This window comes from Hippocampus bargibanti, linkage group LG07 (assembly GCF_051943395.1).
Source record: "Hippocampus bargibanti isolate YZ-2025 linkage group LG07, ASM5194339v1, whole genome shotgun sequence".
Lineage (NCBI taxonomy): Eukaryota > Metazoa > Chordata > Actinopteri > Syngnathiformes > Syngnathidae > Hippocampus > Hippocampus bargibanti.
In genome coordinates this window covers 18,393,721-18,409,556 of record NC_142740.1, presented here as the reverse complement: position 1 = coordinate 18,409,556, position 15,836 = coordinate 18,393,721, and the positions used below count along the sequence as shown (strand labels likewise).

The 15,836-nt window shown below is 40.9% G+C and overlaps 1 protein-coding gene across 1 annotated transcript in view; it reads right to left on the bottom strand.

Annotated features, from left to right (window-relative positions):
* The window catches only part of qsox1 (quiescin Q6 sulfhydryl oxidase 1), a 34,589-nt gene extending 18,961 nt beyond the window's left edge, over positions 1-15,628 (bottom strand). The window contains 8 exon segments of the mRNA XM_089001268.1: positions 4,351-4,480; positions 4,555-4,689; positions 9,774-9,919; positions 10,016-10,106; positions 10,207-10,309; positions 10,591-10,639; positions 11,707-11,807; positions 15,217-15,628. Coding sequence (XP_088857394.1) covers positions 4,351-4,480; positions 4,555-4,689; positions 9,774-9,919; positions 10,016-10,106; positions 10,207-10,309; positions 10,591-10,639; positions 11,707-11,807; positions 15,217-15,505 — 1,044 coding nt within the window. The 5' untranslated portion in view covers positions 15,506-15,628.
* Positions 15,629-15,836: the final 208 nt, after the last annotated feature.

Below are 15,836 nucleotides of genomic sequence, written 5' to 3'. Positions count from 1 at the left end.
TTTGTATTTATGGCTGTAGTTTAGTGTTCATTCAGACATAAACGACTGACTACTCCTACAATGGGTGAATTTTATTAAGAAACGTCTATCATTAGAAAACATGCTTAGGTTGCAGTTAAATATACCCTCTGCCGCAGAGATTTTACCATTTTGAAACAGTAATGTTCCAGTTTATTGGCTGTCAGGCTAAATTGGTTCTTTTACGCGAATGACATCCTTAGTAAGAAAATGTTTCTAACTTCCTCTGTGTGTTTCTGTCCCCATGGATCTTTGGGAATAAACAGCTTGCATATTTTTCAGTTTACTGATAGACCTTGACACAATTTCAGCGCAAATGTCTGAACTTCGGCTCAGACATGTGAAGCCTACATGCTTTTAGATGGCCCCTATCTTTCTAGTCGTTCCCCCTGTGGACTTCTTTTCAAGAAAAACAAGTTGGCGGTGTAATCCCTGAAAAAAACTCCCTTTAATACTCCGTGCATCCCAAGATCCACGTTTTTTAATCCTCAAATACATGTCGAGAGGATTCATAAATCCGGCTTCGGTCCAACAAGACAGTAAAATATGATGAGCGTGTGCAAATGGGGAGAGAAAGCCGGTGTGAACATGCTTTGGGTGGAAATGCAATTAAGGTTTGACGGTGAAAAACAAACATTTCACGGAATTCTTGGATAAAGGGAGATTACCGTAAAACGGCAACTAATCATTGAAAAACAGCCTCGACAATAGCGTCATAATATGTCTCAGTGAGCCTTACTAACACAAACACATCATCGGGCACCCAATAACACTTCCTGCCATTTGTTTTGAGGACACGTACTGTTGTGTTCCCTCCCCAATTATGCGCATAGCGACGATTTTGTTCTTTTCTTCCTGCACTATTTTCCCCAAAACATGCTTCTATACATTTTTATGACTTTTTCCATGGATGTTATGCTTTGTTAGGTTGTGTGTTCTTGGGTGTGTTTGCTCAAAACTTGTGAGTGGATTAGATATGAATTGTAGCGGCCAGTAGGAGAAAAAAAGAAAAATAGATAATTGGGCTTTATATTTATGAATAGCTTTCCATCTGTCAGTTTGGTGATTTTTTTTAAAACATGATTCAGGTTTGGGAAATGAGACATGTAAAATATGTTAAAAACAATCTGTTTTATTTCGATCGGATCAGTATCTAAAGACAATTTTAATTTTACAGTACCAGGTCCTACCCAACATAATCAAATGTGTATACTACAATCCAACATTGTCACCATTCAGTGATTTTTGAAGGTTTGATACAGTTTATTCTATAAAATTATTTTGGCCTTTATTATTTGTCCATCATTAATCTGTACAGAGGGGGATAATTGAAAACGAATGCCTGAATCAGAATGAGAGTTAGCATATTGCCAGAAGTCTGGAACATGACGGAAGTCTCTTCCCACAAAGGACACCGTGACTCACACTTGAGCTCTAGCGTCACATTTTTTACATCTCGTATTATCTATCCAAGAGGACATTCCTTAATCAACATATATTTGTCACCTACTTCACTTTGTCAACTCAGTCCCAAATTTACACCAAGTCGAAGAATAAGCCAGCGGTCATGAATTTGACTCACCAATTGTTGAGCATGATCAAAACCAACACCTCGCTTGTCTTACATTAACTATACCAAACAAGCTAGCCGGATGAATGGCTGCTCTTTGTCGTGAGAGCGCTCAAACGTCAACGAGGGCCCACACAAGTGGACGACCATGACAGCCGGCTTAGTCACACAAAGCCCCGCCTGGCGGCTTTGCCACTCTGTTTGGGGAGGGGGTGGCAGGCTAAAAATACCACTGGGACTTGCTGCTATTGACTAAACAAACGGGAGCTAATGGGAGGCCACGGCACGTGGCCTGCACAGTCACACACAGTCACACACAGTCACGCAGTCACACAGTCACACAGACACACACACACACGCACACGCGCACACACACACACACACACACACACACACAACAGCTTGCTACAAGGCCTCCCTAGAGAGTGAGATATAATCAGGGAGATTGGTGGCAGTGAGACAGCCCGGTGCATGGCCAATAGGGACGAGGCTAGCGGGTCAGACCTCATCATTGCAACATGTTTGCCTGGCTGGCACACTTCGAGGACACAAGACGAGTCACAGCTCGAGTGGAAAAACGCAGAGCAAAAGACAAGTACTATGCATTAAATACTCCAAGAGGATCCCACGAAAAAAAAGGGCATGCATAGGATGACAACTCCAAGGGGGAAGGTTTGTATTAAGGTAAAATAGTCACAAGTATCAAATTATTGAGAGCATCCAGGGGGGGGAGGCGTAGTTGGTAGGGCATGAGGGTGTCCCAGAGTGGTTTTGCTTTTAATAAGGGCCCATCAATGCAAAGCTTGCGGATGGCAGCCACGCTTCAATACCCCATGGAGCCAAAATCAAGAGGGTCAACAATGCCCATGAGAGTCTTTACGCTCTCTCTCTGTCTCTCTCTGTCTCTCTCTCTTTATTCATTTACTTGAGGAACATCAGGATGTCACAACATTTAAACTTTGGAATAAATGAATAAATGTGCATCTCTGCCATAAAAGGTGATTCCACATGTGTCTGAATTCAAGGGGTGCGATACAATTTAAAGGACAACCGACGCCTCCGGACAAGTTGTGTCCATAATTTGTAAAATCACTTCAAATGACTTCTACTGAGCGTATTTTACAAAGACTCCACCGCATATAGCTATATTTTACGTATTAAGACTTGCGCTGAATAGCACGGTAGTCTTGTTTTTGAGTTGGTGACGAGTCCTGACATCACGTCGCGGAAGGAACGCCCCTGACCGAGAAACGACACACTGTAGTAGTCCTTTCATCACCTCAATGCATTTTGCGGTACTTTGTTTGGTCTGAAAACTTCGTGTTGATCCGTGTTGATGGCAAAATTAGAAGGAAAACACATAACGCGATGGTGAATCATTGTGTGTTGCACCAAGACTACTATTTGATATTCGCTGACAAAAATTCCCAGGAAAAAAAAAATCAGCCCATTTCCACAGAGCTTTGTTGCCATCTTGTGGGTGCCACATTTCTCTCCAGACGCCTCAAAATGACACGGAATAAATTCCTTAATCGATTGCAAACATGTATGCTTTCCTCTTCAGAACTATTGGAATCATATTCATAACTGGATGAGTAACAAGAAAGAATCTTCTCCGAATCTGAAGCCATTGCTTTGATTCTCGAGCAAGGCAAGTCTTGGCGTGACACCACGAACAAGGGGGCGGGACCTTCTGAAACTGGCCACTTCCGGTTTCAATTTGAAGTCGTTTTTGGACACTTTAAGTAATTGTTATTGGTGTTTTGCATTTGACTAAAAGTATCATCCTGTGTGTTATGGGTATTTTAGATGCTATAAAACGTTTTTCTGATGTCAGTTAGGAAACAAAAAAGTGGTGTCGGTTGTCCGGTAAGAGTGGTTTATTTTAAAGTGAAATGGTTCGACACAGTTCAAATCTGTAAGATCATTTAACAGGAGGTTACTGTCTATGTGGAATTTCCTGAAAAGATATCTCAAAATTATTCGATAGGCATCTTGATATAATTTAAAGAGGAACGATTCTATTTGGTTCAACTCAATGCGCTTATGTCTTCAATCAAAACGGATTTTCCATTACAAATATTTTTTTGTCGAACCTCTAATATAAACATATACTATATGCATAAATGTCCTTGTTTATGACACTGTGGCGCGTTCTACCAGACAAATTCCTTGTATGTTCTTCATGAAGATGGCCAATAAAGATGATTTTGATTATAAATTATTGTGATACATCTGTATGTTTGGTTTGGAGGCTGCACATTCGTATACACTTATACTGCATTGTGCAGTTTTGCATCAACTGGAGCTGGGTTTCCATACATCAACAGTCGTACCAAATCTGAGTCAAGCATACTAGTGCTTGGAAAAGGCTTGTCAGTCTTGAGCCAGTGACATTTTGCTGTCTCACTCCCCATCTAGTGGTGACCTGCTTGAACTGCGCTATACTTTTCCAACAAGCAGATGTTCCCAACACACACATTTTCCACTGTAAAAAATACTAGGGTGAAAAGAAACATTTATAATCAAGGAATAAATACAGATTCAAGTGTATAAACACTAAGGGGAGTTCAGGGAAATATAACATGATCAACCTGTTTTCACTTGAAGTAAGTTTCCTGAAATTAGGTTTTACTGATATTGCTAAATTAGATTTCAGGTTGCATTCAAGATTGAAAAGTGAAAAATAATAATGTGCATGAGTGCGTGTGCGTATGTGTGTGTGTGTGTGTGTGTGTATGCACGCGCTCTCTCTATCCCACCTTTGCCAAGACCGAGCTGTACTTTCTGAGAGAAGTCAGCGCCTCTCCTTTGATGACAGGATGAGCAGCCAACTCCACCCGCAGCGAGTAGTGAAGCGTCGACTCCAGGTCGGCCATGTACACCCTGGACCTGTGCAAATACGAAACGCGGTTGAAAGCACTGTGACAAAATGGAGAAGAGAGATAAATATTTCAGTTTCATGCCTGTTGAAAGGTCTCCACAGCTCCTCTTTATCTGTGCCAAAGTGACCTGTGGTGGCCAGGAAGGACTTCCCTGAACGCACCACCCCAGGAAGGCTCTGAAGGGCGTAGGAGTAGAATGTACGGGCCTCCATTTTGCTGTGGGAAAATGGAGGAACAAGTCAATACTTTACACCCTTTGTACATCATTAGACAAGTTGTATTTATGATAGCTGAAAAAAGCTCCGTGAAGGTATGAGTATTCAGTCACTCACTTCTGGAAGCCCTTTCTAACAGTTCTTTACCAAACAGAACCACGCAAGGACCTCAATGTCCCACTCCATCACTTGAGCCTTGCCAATGACCAATGTTCACTTAGAAAGTAAACCCCAGGAGAAGTGAAACATTTACAAGCAACCAGTTTGGCAGTTTGGTGCTTCTTATTCACCGAGTTGGGATTGTTCCACAAAATGCTTTGGGCTGTTTTTGTTTTCAAGTCTAGTGTAATAAAAATGCTTTATAGCCTCTTGCGCTTTTCCAGGCCATATATTTTACACACTTACTGGAAAACATTAGGGACGATGGGGCAGATGGTGCCAGGCTAGCGCGTGGATGGGAGAGATCATAGATTATGAAGCCCACGCGCTAAAAGGCTGCCCCAACCGGCTATTACTTGCGCTTGTTCGTTCACGTTTCCTTCTTGGACCCTCATTTTAGTTTCTCCATTTGTTTGAAATGGAAAAAAAATACAGAGCACTGTTAAAGGACAACCGACACCATTTTTTTTGTTTCCTAATTGACATCAGAAAAACGTTTTATAGCATCTAAAATACCCAAAACACACAGGATGATATTTTTAGTCAAATGCAAAACACCAATAAAAATGACTTAAAGTGTCCAAAAACTACTTCAAAATTAGTTGTATTAAGTTCATCCTGTCGACTTGATATTCAATCTAAAACAGATTCTTAGCTTACAGACGTATCTACTTCCGCCTCTGACGAAGGCGGAAGTAGACGCCGGAACATCTCAGGTATTTGAACACCGACAATACACTGTCTGTAAGATAAGAATCTGTTTTAAATTGGACTTCAAAATTAAAACGGAAATGGCCAGTTTGAGAAGGTCCCGCCCCCTTGTTCGTGACGTCACGCCAAGACGTCTTGCCTTGCTGGCTTCAGATTTGGAGGAGATGCTTTCTTGTTACTCATCCAGTTATGAATATGATTCAAATAGATCGAAAGTGTAAAGCATAAATATTTGCAATCGATGAAAGGAGTCCTCCCATATCAACCCAGAAAATGCAGAAGATGGCACTCAAGCTCTGTTGGAAATGGGCTGATTTGTCTGCTGGGAATTTGTGTCAGGGAATATCAAATAGTTGTCTTGGTGCAACACACCACGATTCACCATCGCATTATTGGTGTGTTTTCCTTCTAATTTCGCCATCAACACGGACCAACACGAAGTTTTCAGACCAAACAAAGTACCGCAAAATGCATTGTGTGTTGCTTTCTCGATCATCGGCGTTCCAAGCGTGACGTCACGTGGGGATCATCATCAACTCGAAAACAAGCCTTCCTGAATATTCAGTGCGAGTCTTAAAACGTAAAACGTAAAATATAGCTATATGTGGTGGAATCTTTGTAAAATACGCTCAGTAGAAGTCATTTGAAGTGATTTTACAAATTATGGACACAACTTGTCCGGAGGCGTCGGTTGTCCTTTACGCTGTAAAGGGATACTATTAAAGGGAATGGATGCTAAAAGGAGGCCTGCGCTCATTCACACCAGTCCGGGACTCAATTACACCGGTGGGCCTGCTGAGAGAGTTTCACATGTGGAGGGAGAAGAATCATTTATCCAGTCATCCCCCTGGGCTGGTGTCAGCGTAGATGGGGGACAGGGGACACATCCACCAGGGAGCAGTGCGCATTACATGCATGACGGATGTGCGCATTCTCACACAGACACACACAAGTGCGTCTCTCCCAGGATCAATCACACATTCAAGCGATGATGGGATGCCATCTGCCGCCGTGCAGGTAAAGCCAGAAAAGCAATGGCATTGTTTTCATGCAAGAAATTAAAAACCTTCCGACCGCTTGTACAGTGATGGAGATGAGGGGGGTCGAAACAGCGAGGATGTGGCGGGTGGGAGATGGCGGGGGAATAAATACATCGGCAATAAATCATTTCCTCTTTGCATTTGTCAACTAAAAAGAGTCCTCTTCCGCATGCCAAGTTATTGAAAGCGCCAGACAAAGAGGCACGAGCGGCAGATGGATTTGCTAGGTGAGGAACGATGGGCGCCGCTTTATGATGATAAATAATGTGAGCAATTTTGATCCTATGATCCCATTAAAAGGCCAGATGCTTAAAAGTAGTCTCATGAATAGGGTTCAGATAATGAGGACGCAAACTTGTTGTGTGCTAAACAATTCAAAATGCAATGGGAATACATTTGGAGGGATGTTGATGGAGATAAGCTGAATTTACAGTCACCGTTTTGTATGGGTGTACTCACACTTTTTTTTTTATATAGGACCATGCACTTTTGAACCAAGTGTGTGACAACAATGCGATTCTATATACGGACAAAATAACTGCATATGTGCAACGCACTTGCTCTTTTTATGTCGTGCAAAACAGTTTGCATTCATAAGATCCATTCTGCTAACCAAACAACAAAGGATTTGCATTTTTCCCCCAGGGCAAATGGCTCTCTTAAAATACCATTCAAGGACAGCACAAAATTACAGAACACAAGACCAAATTCATGAAGTTCATTTTGTAATTGTTTTTCCAAATATTAACTCATTTAAAAATGTTATATTGTAATCCATCCATCCAATCCGATCTGCTGTGTCCTCACAAAGTGATGGACCGTATATCCCGCTGTCTTCGGACAGTATGCAGGGGACATCCGAAACCGGTTGCCAGCCAATTGCAAGGCACACATAGACAAACAACCATTTGCGACCACACTCACACCTTGTGACAATTTAGAGCACAGGTGTCAAGGCGCGGGGGCCCAAATCTGGCCCGCCACATCATTTTAGTCGGCCCGCAAAAGCAAGTCAAACTTGCGAAATTCCATGAAGCTTGCTAAAATCTGAACGAAAATTTTAAATTGTCGTATGCAAACGACAATAACAGTCAATCTTGACACATTTGAAAACTAATTATTCCTTAGTTTTATTCCCCTGAGAGGAAAGCGTCATTACAATGTGGCCCATGGCAAAAAAAAATAGTTTGACACCCCTGATTTAGAGTGTTCAATCGGTCTGCCATGCATTCATGGATGTAGGTGGAAACTGGTGCACACGGAGAAAACCCACAGGGAGAACATGCATACAGGAAGGCCAGAGCCGAGATCGAACCCACGACCTCTGCACCGTGAAGCTGCCATGCTAACAAGTCACCCACTGGGCCTCCTCATTGTATCCTAACATTTTTAATATGATGGTTACAATGATAGTCCTGCATTTCATTCACAAGCCGCAATAAGAAATACCTACATTGTTGTACAGAGCAGTATAAGATCTAGTGTCAGAGTAACTTAGACATGCCTGCTATCTAGTGGTGACTGGCGACATAAAAACTTCAAATTACAATCTAACACTGCATATTCACAATTGGTCATCTGCTGAGTATACAAAAATCTGCTGAGTACACAAAAATCAATCATTGTTCTATAGAACAATGATTGATTTTTGTGTCTTTTCAATATTTCCGCTCCAAACCTCCTTTTTATTGATTTAATTATGTATTGAAAATGGTCCTTCTGGGATGCCAATTAGATACCGGTACTCTGATATATTTACGACATGAGAAACACGTTTCGGCTCCCAGCTTCTACACATTGAGGTTACACAAAACATGACGTATTTTGGCTATCAGCAAGCATTTAAATCAATTGCACGTCACTTTTGTTTGCTGCTTGTCAATTTATAGCTTATAATGAATGTGAATTTCAAACAGGAAGTTGCATCTGGAACTTGGCCATACAATGCTTTCGTGTAGTGTCAATTTATGAGCCGAAACATGACAATCCTCCATTACATTTTTTTTGTGGCTGTGGTCCGATCAATTAGCGCTAATAGTGACATCAGTCACGAGTCATGCTTGGGAATGACTTAAAACGGTTCTGTGCCATTCACATTTGAATGAATAACGGGGTTGCAAGCAGAGTTGCTCTTTCTCCATCCAGCAGGATATTAAGATATTGTCATCAGAAATTCATTTGGATGTTTCTGCGTGATGCATGTGATTTGGAAACAGGTTACCGTATTTTTTGGATTATACGTCGCTCTGGATTATAGGTCGCACCAGCCAAAAAATGCATAATTAAGAAGAAAAAAACATATAGGTCGCACTGGAGGATACGTCGTATTTTTGGGGAAAATTTATTTGTGATAGAGATTTCTGATAGAGAGGCGTTTGCGTTGCATGAAGCGGTAACACCAAGAAGGTCCTCCTGCAAAGCCGTTTATATTCATCTCCTTGGCAACGACCTGGGCGTGGAGACGCAACTGCACCGTTGACAAACCTCTCCCAGCAGCACGTTGTTCAAGCACCCATGCGTGAACACGTTCCTCTAACTGCGGCCACCTAGCTTTTCGCCCGCGATTAGCTTTTTTTGTTTTCTTCATTTCAGTAAGCGTAACCTCTGCTTTTCGCCAGTCCCTTACAAGTTTTTCGCTCACTCCAAACTTTTTTTTTCTGCTGCTCAATTGCCATTTTCGGCTGCATATTTCACTATCTGCAGCTTGTAAGCTGCAGAATATGACTTTCTTTTCTGTGCCATTTTTATTCAGCCCTTCTCAGTTGTGTTTAGAAATAACAGGTGTTACAGAAAAATCTGACCCTCCAGAAACCGCGACCGCAGGGACGACAGATTCTGACGGGTCACAGATTTCCCTGTAACACCTGTTATAGCAATGTGTAGGCTACTGTCTCTGCGCTCACAGATTTTGACGGCTCACAGATGTTTCAACACCACAATATCAACACAGGCCTAGAGCGCGCTCTTGCGGTTTAATGTGAAAATAACGTGAAATGATATACAGTAACAAAAAAAAGCATATACAAGTCGCTGCGATTTATAAGTCGCACCCCCGACCAAACTGAAAAAAACTGCGATTTATAATCCGAAAAATACGGTAGACATATTACAAGACAATGTCTGTGATGTTGCTTGGGGCTTTTTCATTGATTTATGGTCAATCAAGTACACTTACACTTTGAGTCTTGTGAAGTTGCCTCCGGGATAATAGAGGTAGCATGAAGGGAACTCAGTTACCCCCAGTTTGGTTACAAGATCTTCCTCAGTGCTGAGGACCCTCCGCACTGAAATGTTCTCAAACTGTAACAGGTCCAAGGTCACCTAATACATGGAGGTAAACACAATGTGCTTAGAGGATGTGGGTGATGCGAATATTTTTTTTACCAATACAGAATTAATGGAGACGGTGGCAGTTACCTCTCTGCCAATGTAGGAGCTTGCAACCTCAAAGATCAAGGCTAGGTGTCGAACATTGCTGTTCTCCAAGAAGGTGTCGATTTCAGCTTGGCTAGGAATAAAAACACAAGGTCATCAGATGACCAGCTCTATCAACTGGGCACCAGCTTCCCAAGGAGATAACAGGGACCTCTCCTGTAGTGGTGAGCTACCTGGTGGGTTCAAGTGGAGGGCAAGCTGGAGGCCAAGGATCTTGATGTTTTTCCATGAGGTCTACAATGTAGTGGCGGAGGCCTTGGACGTCATGGAGCAAACCTGGAGGTCAGTGAACATCAAACATGGGACATTACACATTAGTGTTTTAAAACCTCGCCAGAAGTCACTCAGTTGGAAAATGAGCCGCAAATAAACCAACATTAATCTTTAATCCACGTCGGATTGGCCAATGGTTACCGTGTGGAACCATTGGCCAAAGTAAATATTCACATTTCCTTGTATTCGCTAACACGCTTGTTCAATTCCATTTTACGGTTTTGTACAGGTTTATATAAGTCAGTGAATGTATTGTTGAATGCGCTCTGTGCACACTGTGATACCTGTAAAGGTCTTTCCTTTAGAATCCTCCTGGCTGTAGGCATCGAAGAACTGAGAGGTGAAACAAAACAAGAAAGTTTTGGATTACACTGAGGGCCGAGGAGGCAGAGAGATCAAATTGGGCAGTCCTCACACAGCCACGAAAGAAGCAAAGTGACATTGTGCAATGTTTAGCTGTTGCAAAACTACCCTCTTTTGCGTGCCTCGACGGCTAAATCCCTGATGGCTAAAATGACTTGTAGATATTGAAGCTTTGTTGTGGAATGGATTGATAAAGAAGGACCCCTTTGTTCCATTCAACTTTGCCAGGGGACTTCTTTTTAATTCATGCGTGAAAGTGTGAAAGGGGTGAGAAAGATTTTTTTAAGAGAAAATGAAGGGGGCATGTAACTTAGAATATGTCCAGTGCATGTGAATAATTTTGCTCACTATGTTCAGAAAGTTAAGTTTAATACTAACAATACGTTTCATTTATAAGCGGCTTTCAAAACTCTCAAGGTCACTTTACAGTCACAAGATACGTTTTTCTGTGGTTGAGCAGCAGCAGCCACACACGCCAGCGTTCACTCAACCCAGAAGTAACTCAAATAGATAGAAAGCTAGCTAGCTAATAGATAGTTAGCTAGCTTTCTATCTATTTGAGCTAGCTTGCCAGCTAGATAGCTAGCCAGCTCGTTTGCATAAAGTTGCTTTAAAATTAGGGTATCTTCTTTTCCTTTCAACTTTTCGCTTCAGGGATCAATACAGGGAATCAGTGTTCTCCATCTCACCCTGTTAACATTAGGGTATACTGTAACTGCAACAAACTAAAATTCTTCATTCAAGCTATTGTCTTTTCTCTCATCCACTAGAACTTAAATGCTTGTTTGTAGTGTCAGGTGGGAAAATGCTTCAATGTGTGATTATCATGATCATTGTATTGTGAGAAAAGAGCTTGGGTGTGACCATTGACACCTCACACAATAATAAATACTTTCCAAAACCACATCTAATTATTAGAAGCATAAGAGCGGAGTTCAACTAGCCAACGAATGACTAAAAACTTCACTTGGAATCAAGCTCAACCTGTAAGATATGAACTTTGTGAATAGAAGTGACTTGTAGGGGACACTTGTTACCTTCAAAGTTGGAAATCCTCTGATACCAAAGCTTGTGCAGACCTTTCTGTTATTCTCATCAGCACAGTCAATGGCTGCCACTTCAACAGCAGGTTTCCACTCTGAAAGACAGAACACAAAATATATATTCAGCAGTTCAAAAAAGACAGATTTGTATCTAATCTAATTAAGCAATTGTTTCTTCCGTTGTTGATGATACTGAACAGCAGAGATCAGGAACTTTTTTCAAACAGGAGCCATTTAACAAAAAAACTAAAAAAAAAAGCATGTGACGACCAATGCAGGTTCTACTAAAGAATTTTACTCAGTCAGCTGAGATAAGCTCCAACTTACCTGCTATCCCCAGCAGGTGATGAAACTTGGCAGACCATTTCATGTTTCTAAAAATATTTTTTCCTGCTACTTTTGACCTTAAAATTGTTGAAATCCTCTGATTTCAGCCTCTTAAATGGAAATGTTATCTAAGAGTGTGTATGTAAATCACCTGTCTGTGTTTGTGTGCATGTAATGTACGGATTGATATTGTTGTGTGTGTGTGTGTGTGTGTGTGTGTGTGTGTGTGTGTGTGTGTGTGTGTGTGTGTGTGTACTAACAATGATCAATGGGCTTCTAGGATGTCCCATGGGAGCTTGGTGAGATAATAGATGTGACCAAAGTGGACAGCTTCCCCACTCCCATACACGCGAACACACACGCACGCACACACGCAAACATTGTCATGAAGCAGAAGCCCTCACTGGTGCAGACCACCTGTCTGGTTCTTTCGCAGCCCTTTTCAAAGCGAAGTCCAATTTTCAAATTGAACATGAGAGGAACCAAAGCATCGGAATGGACATGTACATCTGAGATTATATATATATACAGTAAAGTCTCGTTATATCGATATTCAAGGGAGTCCGAAAAAATATCGATATAACCGGGACTATCGATATATCCGACCCTGTTTGCATGTAATTTTCTCCGTGCGTGCATAGAAATAGTATCGATATAACCGGGACTATCGATATATCCGATATCGATATAACGAGACTTTACTGTATATATATTTATATTTTTTTTTTGTCACGGTTTGCGAGGTGGTGATGGTTGTGGATTCCAAACAAGCAGGCAGGAGGGAGCAGCAGGTTGTATTTGACAAATTGTATTAAAGGACAACCGACGCCTCCGGACAAGTTGTATTCATAATTTGTAAAATCACTTCAAATGACTTCTACTGAGCGAGTGTATTTTACAAAGATTCCACCACATATAGCTATATAAGTTTTACGTTTTAAGACTCGCACTGAATATTCAGCAAGTCTTGTTTTTGAGTTGGTGACGCTTCCTGACGTCACATCACGGAGGAAACCTTCTGAAACTTTCTAAGATCATTTTGAAGTAGTTTCGGGAGACTTAAAGTCATTTTTATTGGTCTTTTTCATTTGACTAAAAATATCAGCCTGCGTGTTTTGGGTATTTTAGATGCTATAAAACGTTTTTTATGTCAGTTAGGGAAAAATGGTGTCGGTTGTCCTTTAAAATAAAGTCAGCAGGAACAAAATCTAAAATATCAAAGTCATCCGAACAGAAAATTACAAAGCATCAAAGAAAACCATGAGTAAAAATCTGCCAAGATGAAACAAACTTGAAGGGTGAAGCAAACACATACAATGACCCGACACGGAATGGTCGTGCCAGGAGTCCTTTTAACTGCCACTGATTGGAACGACCAACACCTGTGCAGGTGCCGGCGGGGCCGACAGCGCCACCCGTTGGTCGCCAACCAAATCGTGACAATATTTTAGAAATCAATGACCAATAGGTTTCCTCATTTTCTGAATTGTAATGAATTTATGGAAAAAATAACAATTGACATAATATGAACATAATCATGCATTGTAACTGCAAAATGTGCATGTAGTTGAACCTAACGCCTGAGAAGTGTTTATCAAATTGTTCTTTGTTAAGGGATTCAACAATTTGACTCAGCATGATTCCGATTTAATCTTGGTTTCACTGCATGATGCGTTCTAACTTTCTGACTGCTTTATTTCCTCTATATGATACCTGTCCATGTTCAATGCTTTGTTGCAGCTTCAGATGTTGTTAAAGCAATATATAAATCAAGATGTATTGTATTGTAATAGGAAAAAAACTGCAATAACCAAATGTGACAGTAACGTGAAAAAATATATTGTAATAAACTTTAATGAACTATTTCAATTAAATTATTGACAGTTGATTCTAAAAATATTAAGGAACATTTCAGATGAATGTGCAAAAGGTTCAAGGCCAGCAGTCAGTCAGTGAATCGGGTGACTAAGCATGAGTTGTTGACACTTAGAGCTTTTGAATGTATGTGTACTGTGCTTCCGCGAGCGTAAGGTTTAACAATTTTGAAAGATAACGTTGGTGATTTTATGTGATTGTTTTTCCAAGGTCCTCTTCCAATATAATTTTATTCAACAAACAAGCAATAAATTAATATTTATTACTTCTTTTCATTTCGGCTTTTCCCTTCAGGGCTCGCCAATGAATATTTATTACAATAAACATTATAAGATATATTGATAATAAATGTTTTGGTTTTACAGGTTAAGCTTCAACTACAACGAAGGCAAATAAAGCAAGAATAAATCTGAGAGACAAATTTTTACTTATTTGAAATGGAGTTGTTAACTTAGTAACATTGCAAATTCCAGCAATCACTACCTACAATTTCACACAATGTTTAACATGTGTGGCATAGACATTGATCAGTTAATCACGAATCTGATGACAAAAATAATGTAAACAAAACTGTGGCTTAACAACTTTAGCTTTTCACATTTTATGAAAAAATCCTACCTCAACACTATGTAAATACATATTTTTTTCATCAATATGCTACATTACAGGTTTTTGTTTGCTTTCAAACTTAGTTTGCAGCAGAAGTGTGCACATTTCCGCATGACATCTGTGATCCACTGGCAAAAAGGCACTTTCATTCGCTCCTCTTTCATTAATAACTGCTTCCAACGACAGAATGTATGCAGGAAAGTGTTTAGAATCCCACATATGTGTGTGTCTTATCTGTTGTAGTGTATTATTTGTCATGATATGTTAACTGTTCGTTTAATGGTGGTGTGGACCTGTGGACAAGTGCGCACCGCGTCAATGACCTGTGTACGCCTTTGAAGTGTTCTTTCAACACTTTGATTCAAACTCTTTAGACCCCCTTAACAGCTCTTTTCTAAGGAAAGACATTTCATCTGTGCTGCATATTGCACATTTGACAATAAAGTTGACATGAAAATAAATGAACATAACAGAATGAGATCAGATTTAATAGCATATCACAACATACAACAATCTACGACAAAATAACAAAACAACATCCAATCAGATGAGATAACACAAAAAGCATGATGATCAGATAATGGAAATACCACACATACGATGAGACACGATAAGATGGCATAACAACAATAACATGATCATTTTCGACAGACAGAAATATAGAGTTAGTAGTGGGTGCAGCGTGGAACATACCTGTGATATCTCTCGCTAGACGTTTATAGACGGGCGAGAAGGAGATACAGTGTCCACACCACGACGCATAGAACTCAACCACTATAGCTGAGCTGGAGTTGACCAAAACAGACTTGACATTGTCCGGCGAGAGCGCGACGATTTGATCGGACTTCGTGTACAGCCCGGCATCCACCGCTGAGGATAGCAGAATCAGAGAAAATGTCAGGCAGAGCACGGCGACGTGTCGGGGGTATTTGTTGATTTCTCCGCTAAACCGAGACGTGGCACAGTTGTAGCGCCACGCCATATTCCCCAGTTGTGTCACTCGAAGGCAAGGTTGGCCACCACTGGGATAAACTTTTCTACACAGCAGAGTTGCAGACCACCACGCCCAGCTTCCGATTATTAAGACTGCGCGTCTACAGTTGCCTTTCCGTTCAATGGGCGGAAATGACGGGTGAAAGCGTAGAGACAACATCCTTTCGACGTAATTTCGTTTGGTTATCAAATCTGGTTGCTGATAATTTATGGGGCACGCGTTAAGTGACACCAAAAAGTCTTATATTAATCTGAGCCCGACACTACGTTATTTAATTCGCAACGATTTGAAAGGCGCTTAAAATGAAATGTATTATTAT